The sequence below is a fragment of the Coturnix japonica genome, chromosome 15, assembly GCF_001577835.2.
Source record: "Coturnix japonica isolate 7356 chromosome 15, Coturnix japonica 2.1, whole genome shotgun sequence".
NCBI lineage: Eukaryota > Metazoa > Chordata > Aves > Galliformes > Phasianidae > Coturnix > Coturnix japonica.
The window spans coordinates 9896512-9911679 of NC_029530.1; the positions used below are offsets into that span (position 1 = coordinate 9896512).

At 46.7% G+C, this 15168-nt stretch overlaps 1 protein-coding gene across 7 annotated transcripts in view; it reads right to left on the bottom strand.

Annotated features, from left to right (window-relative positions):
• Nucleotides 1-15168, bottom strand: part of NF2 (neurofibromin 2) — a 39739-nt gene that overhangs the window by 22826 nt on the left and 1745 nt on the right. For all 7 annotated transcript variants that reach the window (XM_015878129.2, XM_015878125.2, XM_015878128.2 and 4 more), the window contains exons 2-6: nucleotides 8795-8920; nucleotides 7787-7909; nucleotides 5520-5603; nucleotides 1164-1232; nucleotides 603-685 (exon numbers count right to left, since the gene is read on the bottom strand). In XM_015878129.2, coding sequence (XP_015733615.1) covers nucleotides 603-685; nucleotides 1164-1232; nucleotides 5520-5603; nucleotides 7787-7909; nucleotides 8795-8920 — 485 coding nt within the window. The remainder of the gene's footprint in view (nucleotides 1-602; nucleotides 686-1163; nucleotides 1233-5519; nucleotides 5604-7786; nucleotides 7910-8794; nucleotides 8921-15168) is intronic.

The following is a 15168-nucleotide window of genomic DNA, read 5'->3' on the forward strand; positions in this document are numbered from 1 at the left end:
GTCAGGTTTGTCTTTGCTAGCAGGATCAATACAGTCCTACAGTAAATCCCAGTCTGCAGCTTGCCAGCATCTTAATGGCTGTTGACACCTGGAGAGATACACGGAGAGACACAGTATTTCAAGCAATGCTTTGTTCCTCTCCCAATCCCTTAAGCGTAAGGGGAAAAATCTTCAGCTGGGAGTCCTGTGCTTCGGCTCTATCTTACTTTAAGAATATCTCCCACAAAGAGTATTCTACCACGTGAGCAGCGATACACCTCACCAGTCTGACTTTCTACCTGGGAATCTCTATTTCCTTCCTCACCCAGTGAGCTCTCAGAGCCCCTGGGCAGGTAAGGCTGCCCCTGTGCCCCTTTGCAGGTGTGCTTCTCTCCTAAGCATGAGTCAAACTTTCACTCAACCAGGAACAAGTGGGCAGCAGGGCAGACCCACAGAAATAAAGAAACCTCTTTGCCCTTTATAAGTCTGTCAGCCAAGCTGGCTGAGATTAACCCTGCTATGAGCAGAGCTCACCCATCGCCTGCCCAAGGTCCCCAAACCCTTACAGCTCCACAAGTGAGGGGGCTGACCCTAAGCCACAGGCCACTCCAACACACACTCACCTTGCTCTGCCTCGATGCTCTGCATACCAGGCTGTAATCCTCTCCTCCCACATCTCTGGAGTCATCTGGTACAGGTTTATTACCTGAGACACACAAGGAGACACAGATCCAGGTCACATTGCTACTTGCCATATTTTACCAAGCCAGCAAACAGGCCAAAAAAACCCAAGCTTCCAGCATAATGCCCAGGTATTACAGCTGATCTCAGACAGGTCCCTGCCTTCTCTCCCAGCAGCATATGCTCAGCCCCACGCTCTGCGATATCACAGTGCTGATTTAGCCCTCAAACATGCACAGTCTCCAGGCCACCAAGAAGAAGCACAGACAGAATGAAAATGTGAAAACCACCGGAAAGAAAATAATTGCTTCTGCCTTTATTAAAATGTCAGAAAAATACTGAATCCTCCTCCCACAGTGTAGCTCCTCGGGTTGTTTGTCTTGATAAGGAAATCCACCCCTCCACAGCAGGCAGCCCCACAGAGACCCTCTCTACAAAGGGCTTTGTAGCACAAATGTTACCAAGTGTGGAAATTCATTCTTCTGCTGGGTTGAGCTCCTTACCCGCTTCGGAAGCAATTCCTCCTGTGCCAAAAAGCCTCGCTTGTGGACGTTGGGATCGTAATCACCATACTGGAAAGAAGCAGAGACATTGTGCCCACACTGTGTTAACAACGCAGGCAAACAGAACTCTCCACCCTTACACATCCACTCCTTGAGGACACAGCAAATACAGACCACCTACACCCTTCAGCATCAGCCTGTTAGAGTTGAGAACACGTGCTCCTTGGTTAACGTAATAAATGAAGTTCCTTGGCTATGTGATTGCTAATAGAAACCAATATCCTCATTTTGTTGGTGCAGCAAACAGAGCAGAGTGCAGGACAAAACTTCCCACTGCCAGCCTGCTGCCCACCATGCCCAGGAAACACTCTTCCAACGCTGGGAAAGACCTCATTTGCACAAGTCCTTGCCTTTCCACCAGCAGTGGGATGGGGATCCGACACGTGGACAAAAACCTGCCCCCAAATAGTGGCTGATCCCAATAAGTCAGCTGAGGCAGATTAGCCTTTTCTCCGCTGCAGCTCACTATTACCAAATACTTAAATAATAATAATAACAGGAATCTGGCAGACAATTGCAGGCTCCCCTCGGGCAGGCACTGGCTTTTCTGCCAGAGGGGCCGTTGCTCAACTGGGTCATGGAATCCAAATCAGATTTGTTAAGTGCACCCAGTAATTACTAGTATTTGTTTAGATGTACATCCTTCCGAGCAGCATATAAAACAGCTGAGAAATAAAACTGCTTATTAACAGATTCAAAAGCCGAGTGTCCCTGCAGTGCATGTGAAAATGAATTTATCTCCTGTACACCATAAGAGGAGAGGAAACAGCCAGAAAGCAGCACCTCAAATAACCTCGCAAGTTTAAGTGGATGGGATGAAGGATGTGAGGCACGTACAGGAAATGCTGCGATTCTCATTCACCTGGCAAGCAGGACTTCTGCAGTGACATTAGGCGATTACACAAGGCACAGCAACGTTCCCTTCACTCATGCATTCTGCAAGGGAAGCAGCCCTACCCTTCCAGCTTTTCTGTAGCTCTTCAGCTCAGAAAGCACAAAATGGTGACAATTTTTAAAGCAAGACCAAGGCACATGGTGCTCATATGGGCAGGAGGCTTTCCATAGCAGCCTCCCTTCAATGCCATAACCACCATGTTGTGCACCAAAACCAGAGCTCAAGACCACAAGACACCCCAGCAAGCAATGTTTCATCCACAACAAGCAGGGATTAAAGACACAGATATTGATTTAGAGCCAATCCAGATGCAAAGGAAGCATGCAACAGCCAATGCTGACTCAGACTTCAATTAAAACAACGCAAACATTGTGGGTTCCATTCAGCAGGGTGCTGAGCAGTGGCAACTGTCTGTCTCCCAGGGCTTGGAGGTCTACAGGGCTCAGAGCTTCTCATTGACAGCACATTGCATCTCTTGAACTCATGCCAGAAGGGAACAGCAATAAAAACACGGAAGTAGCAAGGGAAACAACTCCAATAACCTTGGAGAGGCAGAAAATAAATCATTTCTAGGTGACAAAAATAACAGCAAACAGGATCAACATGAGTATTTTTTTTTTGTTGTGGTCTGCAATAGAGATCCAAGACTAAGTATGGATTATGTGATTTTCACATGGTGAAAAATATTGCCATGTCCCAAAGGAATATCTGCACTGAGAGGGAGTCTGGATGAGGACATTAATTATTCACAACTGAAAAATCAACAAATGGCTTCAATATTGCAGTCTGTGTTGGCTCAAATGATTCGGCAAACACGCTTTTAAAGACCTTCCCAATTAAATAATTGCTTCAAAACTGTCACAGAATTTTAACTCCTGTTAATTGTATGACACGATTAACATTCACGGTCACACACAGAAGTTGCCTTCACACCATCCATACGCCTGGCTTGTATTGTCCTGTACAAACACGGGCATACTCAGCTGCGACCCATTAGTGCTGATTATTGTTTGTTTGGAGGGGAAAAAACAAAAACAGAGGACCCTGTTGCTAATGCTGAAGTGCCTCAAGGCCTGAAGTGCTGAGAGCAGCAGGGCAGCGATTTGCATTCGAGGGCTGAGGAATGGAAAAACCTCTTGGATGTCAGCATTTGCTGCAGGGACACGTTATTTGATAGTTTCCAAATCTTTCGCTGCTATTTAAAACCTGAACCATCTCCAATATTTGAAAGCGGTGTGGGTGGTTTGAATGCAGAGCTAGAGGGGAAAACACAGAGTGATTCCCCAAACGAATGCAACGGTATAGAAACAAACAAGCTTTTAATTTTATGACCCACATGCTTGCTTTGTTATTTCAGGTGGGTGGTTCAACAACAGTACAAACAAACCTAGCCGTCAATCAAATGGCTTCATCAGCTGCAGCCACGCTGACCCCGTGTCAGGCCGTTATGCCCCTCATCAAGCAAATCAGCACGTTATTAGAGAAATTACTGTGCTCAGTGGCTGCTTTCTTGTCCAGAAAGGATATCATTATCCTATTTAACTGGAAGGAGGTGACCTGCAACATCTTTCTTCCCAGCTCCATACTGAGGATGTGCTTTCGACTTCTACCTTTCTTGAAAAAGTGCAGAAGGGGAAGCTCTGCCTGGACCTGGTTATAAAAGGGGCAGCAAGGAAAAGCCATTTCAAAGCAGACACAAAAGGTGCATTAGCTAAGATAAGAGATGGTACTCCTCTTCTCCAACAGTACAACATCTTCTCACAGCCTCTGCAGGATCAAGATCTGCAAGATTAGGAGACCTGCTCTGATTCCAGTCGATCTCCAGATACACAGAGCACATCAGGTGTGTTTCTGAGGACACGGTCAGGAACCAAATTGGAAGGGCAGGCACAGGACAGTGTAACAGCCCTGCACCAAACTCCACGCTGCTCCTAAGCACATGAACAGCACTCAGTATTTTACCCAAGGGTTTGGTCACTTTGGCAGTGGGAAGTGGCATCCCCTCTGTTCCCTCAGCTCAGCAGGTCACACGAGAAAAAGCCAAGTGAGTGTTTACACATGCACTCTAATAAGAGCACTGGCTGTTTCACACAAACATCGTTAAAAGCAAGTCTTTTCCCCAGCTGATGAGTCCCCTCTAACAAAACAGCTTTGCATCAATATTCTGACTATGAGGAGAATGCACTGTTTTCTAGCAAATCCAAATGTTTGTCATCAAACAACACTGCAGCACGTCACCCTCTGCTGGATTCAGACAAATTGGGCACGGACTAAAGGGTTATGAGGAACATTATCATGCAAGCTGGAAAAAGCCACTGCTGAGGATAAGACTCCTTAAAATGACTGCTTCCACCCCACCTGGACTGATCCCTCCTCAGGCAACAGAAATAAATCCCACTCCTGCACTGAGACACGGATCTCACTGAGCACAGTTACCCTGCCTGTCCCAAGGGCCCTCAGGGACAGCAACAGGGCACAGACACTTGGCCTACAGTTCTGCAAGCCAAAACCCCCACTGAGTGAACCATGAAGATGTGGCAGTAATACAGCCAGGCTGCAACAGGACTCCAGCAATTGCTCTTCTTTTCCAATGACATTATCTTTACACAGGAGCTGGAGATTAGCTAGAAAACTCAATTCAGCAGTGGTACATGCTGTGTTACAGGGATAAATGGCCCATCTTGCAACATGTCCCCACCTCTGAACCTGCGGCTGCACTCTCTACCACAAGAGTCCCCCTGCTGCTGGCTGCTTCTGCTGCTATCCAAGGCTGTTCCAGGCTGGAAAACAGTGCTCTTTAGAATAAAGTCTTTTCAGCAAAAAACCACTGAATTGGGGTCTAGAGGAGAATTCAGCTGAGGAACAAGGGGAATTTGATGACAATTGAGTTCTCCCCTCTGTGTAGTGAGGCTATGATCAAAGCTTTGCCAAAGGGATAAGTCAGAAAGATCTCTAACACTGCAACAACATTGATGAGGCAAGCTGTAGCACTCAAAACAAAGCAGTTATGATGAGGACAAGTATTCCAGTGAAGCAGTGGAACTGCCAGTCTCACAGCTGGTTTGCTACTGGCTACAACAGCAAGAGCAGGGAGGAGATCCAAAAAAGCACAGACTCCAATAATTCAGCTGCTTCAGGAGTAACCCATACTCAAGTAGGCATTGCAATTCATAGGCTGAGAGCTTGCTAAAGACTTCTGGAAAGAGAAAGTAAAAATGTACCCAATGTCCAAAGGCAGCCAGAAATCAGCAGCACAGAGAAGACAATGCTGCTAGTGTAGTCCCTTTTGGATTTTTAACAACTTTCCTTGCCTCGGGAAGTGGGTGTGTAACAAAGCACCTGGCTTCCCAGGAACGCTAAGCCAACACCACTTTGCCCTCAAAAGATCCCTCTGTGCCTACCTTGGCTTGGACTGCATAAGAGGCCAACAGGACAGAAGCTTCAGGAGGACAGTAGATCTTTTCATCCAAAATCTGCTTCTTCACCTGCACACGGCAATAAAGGACATATAACACATGTTTAGTGAAGCAGTGCAAAGCATGACTGTCACAGCAGATGGCTGCAGTTTGTTTTAACTAGGGCTGTCAACCACACAGTTAACAACTCTCCTAACACCAGCTCCTGTTCAGGCCCAGGAAGTCTCTGGTGTCTGTAAAGGGAAGGGCTCAGGCTTTCACAAGCCACCTTTTGCAGACAGGTTTGTGAGAAGAACTAAATTTATATCGGGAAAGTGACAGAAACTATATCTCACTGTGCAGGGCAAGGGGGGAAAAAAGCTTGCATGTAAACCTCCTAAGGCATAAGCTATAGATTGATGTGACTATATACAACACTAAATGAAAAAAGGAGTTGTAGCTGAGCCTCTGAGCACACAAAGGGCTTTGCTCTGGGGCATTCAGACCTCACTGTGAGTAGGTGCTCACCTGTGCTTGGGGCTAATTCCCTCCAATCCCCAGCAACAGCGAGCAGAGCTGCAGGTCGCCTCTGTGGCAGTGCTTTTAACAGCAGGCAGTTCCAGCGCATGCTCCCAGGAGAGCCAGCATACAGTTCCCAAAAGCTACTGCTTTATGTTTCCTGGCTTCTGTGCATTAAAAAAATTAAGCCTGTCATGTTATATATTTAATGTTCTTGGCCACTTAATTTTTCTGGGGAAAAAAAAAAAAAGTACTATTTTCCCAAAATGGATTGTCACAGAGATACAGTAACATGTATTTGAATTTACAGCATGTTTTGCATCCTCAAAGTCAGTTACAACATTATTACAGAAGCGATTCTCCTGCATTAAGGTGAAGGGGAGAGCTTGCAAGCTTATGTGTGTTCCTGGAGCATAGGCTCCTCTCATATCATTAAAATCCTAGCAGAAAAGTCACAGTCTGCATTTATAAGACTCAGCTTTAACCGCTTTTTCTCTCTGANTTACTGGAGCATAGGCTCCTCTCATATCATTAAAATCCTAGCAGAAAAGTCACAGTCTGCATTTATAAGACTCAGCTTTAACCGCTTTTTCTCTCTGATTCTATTCTTCAAAGCTGCCAAAAAGCATTTTTCCTTATCAGGCCTAAAACCCATGGCAAATTGGACATTTAGAAACTGCCCTAAGGAGACATGAGAGCACAAGACAGACTTTGGAAATGAAAGCAATATTTTGCATTTAAACTCCTTTAGTTCTGAAGAACAAAGATGAACTTTGGAACTGGGAGGAGTACCAACGAGCTAGTGAGCTCACTTTTATATCTGCTGTAAAGGGCAGAGTACACTGAAATCTAAAGCAATGCAGCTGAATCCAGATTGCCGCGACTTTGGTACAAAGCAACTAAAACAGCTGAGGAGCAGCTACAACATCCTAATGAGTGCCCAGAGATCTGCCCAGGATTATTCTACAGCCTATAACACTCCTGCCTCCTGTTTCTTTTTATAGTAAATATGTTTCAGAAACTTGATCTTGTCTGAAAGAGGAAGCTGCTGTGATAGAAACGCTTCATTACCACTCACACAGCACAGCTACAACGTCAACTGAACTGATTTCTCAGGACATGATGTTTGGAAGAGTACTTTAAATAAGAAGTTACAGGTGCAGGCAGGACAGGTAGGTTTCCCCTTCTCTGCTTTTGCCATCAGCTTATGACAGAGTTGTGCTTCTGGGATCTTCTTCTGCTCCAGTTATCTGAAGGCTGATTTGTGAAGAGGTGAACCTTGCTGTACAGCCTGTACATGAAACAGGTTGGCTGCATTCTGTGCTCCAGGATGAAATTCCCTCGCTTCCCACAACAACACTATCACTTATAAAGGCAATTGTCATCTCTCAGCACAATTGATATTTACACCCTGCAGAGAGGCAGACTCCAAGGCTGTGAGTGTCATTCATGCCCACATCTGACAGATTCATTTTCCTTAACTACCAAACACTAATATTACAAATCACCTAATCATTCCTGATAGGCAGTTTGCAAGTCTGGGTGCCTGGGACTGCTTCATCCATCTCTGACCTATTTTAGGACACTTCTGCAGTTGAAAACAACTGTGTTCAGAGGGGTGTGAATATAATGACAAAGAGCCACATTTTGCTGACCAAATTCCTCAGTCCCCAAAACCTTCTTGCACGTCTGCTCATCCTGTCTCCTTCCTCCGTCATGTTGGAAAACAACATACTTACTTACAAGGCTCCTACCTGCAGGAAGAACAAGTGCTGTGTGATTTCCTGGACCAGCTCCTCCTCTGCATTCTCAGGATAAAATTTGGCTAGAAAGTGAAAGGTGACAGGTTCCTCTGTTGGCACATCATGATCCAGAACCTGGGGAATAGAAAAGCCATTCAACTACACCCCCTAGCTTTTTCAGTGCCCTGTTTCTAGGAGCTATTCCCTTCTGTTAAGATCAGCACAGCTTTTGTCAGGCATCTTAGGCATGCAGAAGGGATGAAACAACCTAAGTAGTTCAGAAGAGTTTAGAAAACAAACAAACATTTCTGACAATCAGAACTGTGCAAGAAAACAAACAGCATGCAGAATGAGACAGCAAAGGTTGATCTTGATCTACTGTGTATATAATGCTGCTTCCCAACCTCTCACAACGATGTTAGATGCTGCTGTGCCACCACAAAACATTATGGCCGTTTCCCTGCAGTGCCTCTCCCTCTATTTCAGACTTGCTCTCTGACACCTTGCTATTATGCTGGCACTGTCTGGTTCAGATTCATGTTAGCTTAAAACTTTGGCATGACACTGAGAGACACCAAGACTTCCTTTAGTCACAATTACTGTCTGATTTTAGTGCAGCATCGTTTGGATACAAACAGAGCCACATCCATCACTTCTCTAACCAACTGCTCAGCAACACAGGGGCTCACATATCTGGGAAGCATCCCATCCCTTATCTCCATCTCCTTTTCACTCCTCAGTTTTCTCTCTTCCTTTGTTTTTGCACATTTCAACAACAAAAAAAGACAAGGTGCAACCTCTCACTTTCCTGCTAAAGGGTCTGACATTCAGGGGTGTAGAAGAGAGACTAAAAGCAGCCATCACTACTAGGCTTTGTTTACATTACAGACCTCCTGCAGTATGGCATCTCAGGGGTTAGAAGATGATCTTTAAGGTCCCTTCCAACCTAAGCTACTCTTTGATTCTAAGCATTCTCCTCTGACACCCTTTACGAACTCCGAAGAGAGATTTGCCTCCAACCTTCTTGTCCATTTTGAGCCAAGCCACTGTGTCCTTGATAGTGTACTGAAGGCCAAAGAACCACGTTTCTCGGAGTCCCAGCGTTCTGCATACGAGGTCAAACAAGTCCTTGCCTTTCCACTTCACCTGTAGGAAAATGAAAGGAAAGCCAAATTATAAAGATGGACTTGAGGACTTTGTTTCTATTCAATCAAATCCACTCTTTTCCACCTCACAGAGTGCTCCTAACAGGGAAACTGGAACGTCAGGTCCAGCCATATGATACTGTGAGGTTCCACTGTTTCTTCCTTTAGCAATCCACCAGAAGTCAGAGGATCTGAAGGGTCCTTTTGAATCATGAACCACTATGAATAACCCATTTTCAGCATGGGATGTCTATGTATCACCCTTAACTGCCCTTTGGTAGCTTTAAGGTGTGTACCTACAGCTCCAGGAGTCCCTGCCCAACCTTCAGTATCAGCAGCTCTGGCAGACCAGGGCACAGCACACCCCTGAAAACCAGAAGTGAGACAACTGATGCATCCACTGCAAACATCCACAGCGACCGGCTCTGCACAAGCTAATGGGGAGGAGGGCTCAGAAGAACTATCTCTGAAGTCAGCAGTTCTCTTTGAGCATGTTTTGATTGGGTCAGGCTGCACTTTACACTGAAAACGTGACAAAAGCAGCTGGGGAGCAGAGAAAGTTGTGCTCAAAGAGTGTGTCCTTCCAGCAGCCTTGCCGTCACAACTGTGCTACTGCTGAAGTTTGTTAATAAAACAAGAAGGCGTTGGGAGGCAGAAAGGTGAAGAAAGACATAAAACAGATGAATCTAATGTGCCAGAGCCACTTTGGTTTTCCATCTGTGCGGCGGAAGCAATCGCTGGACTGAGACATATGGCCATTACTCCAAAGCCCTGGGGCAAAAGGAGCTCGGCACATTCTCTTGTCGCTACAACTCAATCTTGGTGCCACCTGGACAGCATCAATATTAATGCTGGGCAGCACGCACTGCCGACATGGGGACGATCCTCGCTATGGCTGTCACCCACTGCCGCCTTGTGGGCAAAGCAGTTGAGCACAGGCAGATTCCTGCTTTGATTAAATGAGCACATGGCTATTTTTGCCCCTCGCAGGATACGTACATGCACACCGACATCCCAGAATAGAAGAAAGCCACTGCTACCCTCCAAAAAGCAGCACCCGAGGGTGGCTCACCACAGCCCTTCTGCAATTCCTATCAGGCACAGTCAACACCTCGAGGTCAAAAGCACCAGGAGGAGCAAGTTCTGCAGTGCTGTAATTATAAAGCCCTAATTTCACACATTGAGCTGGCCTCCGGTCCTCACAACGAGCTCCAGCTTGGCACAGGATGCTTCACATTGCACATCTCCTCCTGACTATTATTTTAAGAGGGAGGTTAATTCGAGGTTTCAGACAAAACAGAGCGAGACAACATTTAAACAGCCATTCCACGCCATTTCCATAGGCACATGGAAGCACGCCGCCATCAAAGGGCTATTTCCTAACTGGCATTAAACTGCTTTGCATAATGCGTTGTCATTTAGGCTTTTTTATTATTTCCACACCCCCCCCTTTTTGCAAAGGCCATCTTTCAGCTTATTGCTTCCCAGACCTGCACCCCTTTGTGCCCCCCCAGGATCTGAGCGGGCTGCTGCTGCTCACCGCAGCTACCCACATTACAGCTGGCACTTTGCACATCCCTCCTGCAATTCTCATTTGCTAAGCAATTGTTTCTGCCATCAGGTTTCACACTGCTGCTGTCCGTAAGGCAGACACACGTATTTAACATTCCTGCCCGCACGGTGCTGAAGGCTCAGGCCGTAACATCGCACATCCTCCCCGACCGCGCTGAATTACCTTCATTAAATATAGAAATGGAACAGCGGCCGCGTTTATTTCAACGTACATGATTTCCTTCCACACCTCGGTACTTAAAATAATGATCTGCATTCAAGTGGCATCTTTGGGCAGCTGAGCTCCAACTGTTTTACAGACATGGAAGACCTTAGCTCTGTACCCAGATTTGATAGGCCTCGTATCATTAACTACCACATTTCCTGGCTGTATAACACAATAAAGGCCCCCAGGGGCACCGGGAGATAAAGAGCTGATGCCAGGGGCTGAGCAGATGAGCCAGCAATGATCCTGCAGCCACATGGTGCCCTCTGCCCATCACAGCGCTGCCCTGCTCCGTACACCTCCAGTACAAGGACAATTCTGCAAGTTGTCAGGAGGTCCTGAAAACAAAACCAAGAGGCTTAGAGTGGAGCAGTGCCCTCAGCCATCTGCTGCATCAGTTGGTACGATGCTATAGCAAGAGCTCAGTCTCCAACCAAAAGCTCCATCACAACAACCTGAATCCTGCACAGACAGGCAGCTCTGCACGACCCACAGAGGACGTGGCTGCAGATGGCACCTCTCACACTTGTGGCTTTCCATCCTCCCACTGCCTTGATTTCAGCACAACCTGCTGGAGACATTCCACAAGTCCTGGAGGAAAACACGGACAAAGTGCTTTATGAACACAGTGAGTGCTGCAGGGCTGTGATTTTGCAGGGCTGGAATTGATGCTCTTTACTAAGCACAGAGTGCTCACAATTTATCAGCGGAGCGTTTTAAGTAAACAGCGCTAAGCACTTACAACCCAGAAGCTAGAATGGAGCACTTCCACTATGGCTTATTGGCATCATCTTTTTCTCCAGCGGAGACGTCGCGTTTGGCATCTATTAACAGGGTTTGCATTATTTATTAAACTGCAGCAAGAGTAATTTCCAACCGACAGGCAACAGGGCGATTTATTTCAATGCAGACCCTCGCCATCAATTTTCAGCACTGCTCCTTGGCTCCCAAGCCTGTCCCCCAGTGGCACAAACACGAGGCAGGGTTACCTGATCCCCATGGCAAGGGCTGAGGAGGCCAAGAGCTAGAAAAGAACACGCACCAAGGCACGGGAGGTGCAGCCGTCCTGCATAGGGAGTGCTGAGGGTGTTAAGGAGAAAAGCGATACCCAAACTCTGCTGATCCTTCTCTTTGGGAGATGTACTGCTCAATTTTCTCCAGCTACATGGGAAAGGGAAAAAAGAATGGTTTTAAACCCCTGGGGATTTCAGGAGAGGAAGGAGAGGAACAAAGACACACCTGACCTCCATGGGGCAGAACCCAGCTCAAGGCAGCCTCACCTCCATTCCATCACAAACATGGATCAAGACTTAGCTATGAGAAACAGAGAACAGTGGCTTTTCACCTCAGCAGATCAATCTTATTCAATGTCAGTATTTATTCTGTGCTAGACATGAGACAGGAGCCCAGGGTCCCTGTTCTGACAACCTGATGGCACGCAGGGCAAGCAGAGGAGGGGGCCAAGCCCCCCTTAGTTTTCACAGCAAGGTATTTGCACTCAGGGGACCCTGTGGGAGAAGCAAGCTTTTAGCAGAGCCAACACCTCTGCCCTGAAACACAGGGGGAGAACACAGAATGGAGCCTCATTGGGGACCTGAGCACACAGGAGCTGCCCCTCGTCCACCAGATGACCAAACAGAACCCCACAATGGCAGATAACCCACAGCAGGGTAACTTTGAGGCTGTATGTCTCCCCTTCTGGACCCTAAGTGGTAACAGGAGTGCCCCAGACAACCATTAGTTTGGATTTAATGCCCATTTGGAGCGAGCAGGGAATCAAATATTCAATATTCCTCCATTTCTTTAAATAAACAGATGTCAAATACTTTCAATTGCCACTTACTGAGCCACAAGACAGGGCCATAAAAGTTATTTTTATTTACTAATGCTACACGACAACTCGATAATGAGCTTTTAATTAAAATCTATTTCTGTTAACCACCGAGGAGGCCAAAAACCCACCCAGGCATAACGACGCAGATGGCGCAGCCCAGCACAGTGCTCACTGTCTGCCCAAGACACAGACAGGGCTGGGTGCAGGGGGAAAAAGGCTGCAGCTCTTCCAGCTGGCAAGGGAGGGGAAGGGGAAGACAACCAATAGAACCCAGAGCATCAGCTCAGCCCAAGGCTGAGGGAGCGAGGACTGATGGAGCCCTTGAACCAAAGGTAGAAGGAATTGGATAACACAGAGCTCAAGAACAGGCTGAGAAAAGGTTGCAGCGGGACACGGGATGAGAGAGCATTTCAAATGCAGGGTGCAATCAGAAAGAAGTCAAGGAGGATCTGTGCTCATAACGTGTCTCATGTGACTCGCACACAGATTAAGAAAGGGAATGCAGAATTGAACAGAACCGAGCAAGACGGCTCGGAGAAATTCCCAAGTGACATGGCTGTAAATCAGCAGAATTGCTGCTTTTGCCATAAAGCCCTCCAAGATTCAACTCAAATGGGAAAACAGCTTCTACCTGCCACTTCTCATATTAAAGAAGGGATTGGGAGCCACCAAGCAGCAAAAACATGTGAGCATTCACAGAGAACTGCCACAGGACAAGGGCAGATGGGTGCACAAAGGAACCAGAACATTGACTTGACAGCTGGCATCCCAGTAATTTACTGAAGATCATTTTGCAGCTGACAGGGATTACTTCCCTCAGCTTTTTAAAAGAGCTGTTACTGTCCACAGATTCATCTTTTGCAGCCAGCTTTCTGCCTGCCAGCAGAAGCTTAGCAGCATCAAGAGGTCACTGTTACTATTTGCTTCACCAAGAAGCCGGTGAACATTTACCAAGGGATGAAGAAACCCATGTAAAACCTATCCCAAGCATTTTGCAAAGCAGACAGAAACTTCATCCCCAGCTTCTTCCTCTTGCCCTTTTTATTTGGGTGCAGTGAATGGAGAGAGCTTAACTCCCCATCCAACACACAAGCTCTTTTTCAAGAACTTATTTGGCCACAGATTTTCAGCACCAGACCTTAGCTTGCCCCTGCTCCCAGGGATAAGCTTTCGCAGCACGCAACCCCCTACAAACATTAACAGAGAGACCAACACTCGGCTGCATACTACTAAAATAGAGGTTTTTTCTACTTACATGTGAATAGAAAAGTTTCACAACCAACCACAGCCAGCTGAGCTGGCCTTGCAGCAAGTCAGGTACCAGGGACTAAACGCTCTCACCTTCCAGCTGAGATGGTTTTCTGAACAGAGAGGAACAGCTTAAGCATTCAGACAGTAACACAGTGCAAGTTGAGACCAAACATACAAGTGCCTCTCCTTACTGCTTCAATGCTTGTGCCTTCTCCAGGCTGGCTGTTAAACTTTCCCGTTCATTTCTGGTTGAAAGAGCTGCTGTTGTTGAAGGATTAAGCTAGAAGGCAGTCAGTACTTGGTCCTATAACTCCTACAGGAGCTTCAAAACCATGGGCACAACAGATAAAAGAGAAGGTGCTGAGCCTCCGGAGCTGGAGAGCCAGTCAGCACACTGCCACCAGCACAGGAACAAAGCAAAACAAGGATTGGTGGATCTTCCATCAGCCATGCAGCTTGGCTCTTGGAGAAAGAAAACCTTGTGCATCAGAGTGCCTGAGACCAACACAACACCAACAGCTGCAGGAACAGAATGAAAAGAGGCCCACAGGTACCTAATAATAATGTGGGGTAAAGATATTGTGCAAGAGAAGTGAATAACCTGACTATCTCACCAAGAGCCACCACCAGAGTTACCTTACGTTTGCCATATGTGCTAGTCTAATCTGGGTCAGAGCCACAGTCAGGAATGGCAGCAAGCTGCCATTAATTGGGTGACAATTAGAGGAAGCCATTGGCCACTCAGTGCCCCGGCACCACAACCTGGGAGGCATCAAACCAACAGTACAAGCACCACACCCTGCCAGCCCCTGCCTTGCATTTAAGCTTCTGAGTCGATACTCAGGCAGTGCATGGCACTCTGCAGTGTTAATTGACCCAGTGTGTTTTCCAGTAGCTTTTCTCTCCTGCTGCTCTCCAAGCACAGAAATCCGAGTGCAGGAGCTGCGTGGTGGTGCTCAGGAAGATGGGGCAGCCAGCAGCAGCTTAGCAGAGGGATTTCAATAGTTATGCAAATGTCTGTCCTTGCTCAAGATGCTATCAATTAATTAGGCACCACTCTCACAGAGCTCTAATGGAACTAACACAAAAAGGGAGACGTTGACTTTGTGTCTTTAAGATTTCCCTGAACAAATTACAAGTCTTTGAAGTGAGGCCCCAGCTGCAATTATTAAGCTTCATCACAGCATTAGAAAGATTAAGATTTCATTTCTAGGAATTATTTCAGATTTAGACTCAATTTAGAGACATTATGCACAGAGTCAACAGATGCAGAGCAGGTTTAATCTCCTGCAGTACCCAGCCAGGAATTCCTACAGTGCAGACTGAAAAAGGTGGCACTGACACAGCTACAGACACATCAGCTGGCTCAGAATAAAGGGAGCTGCCA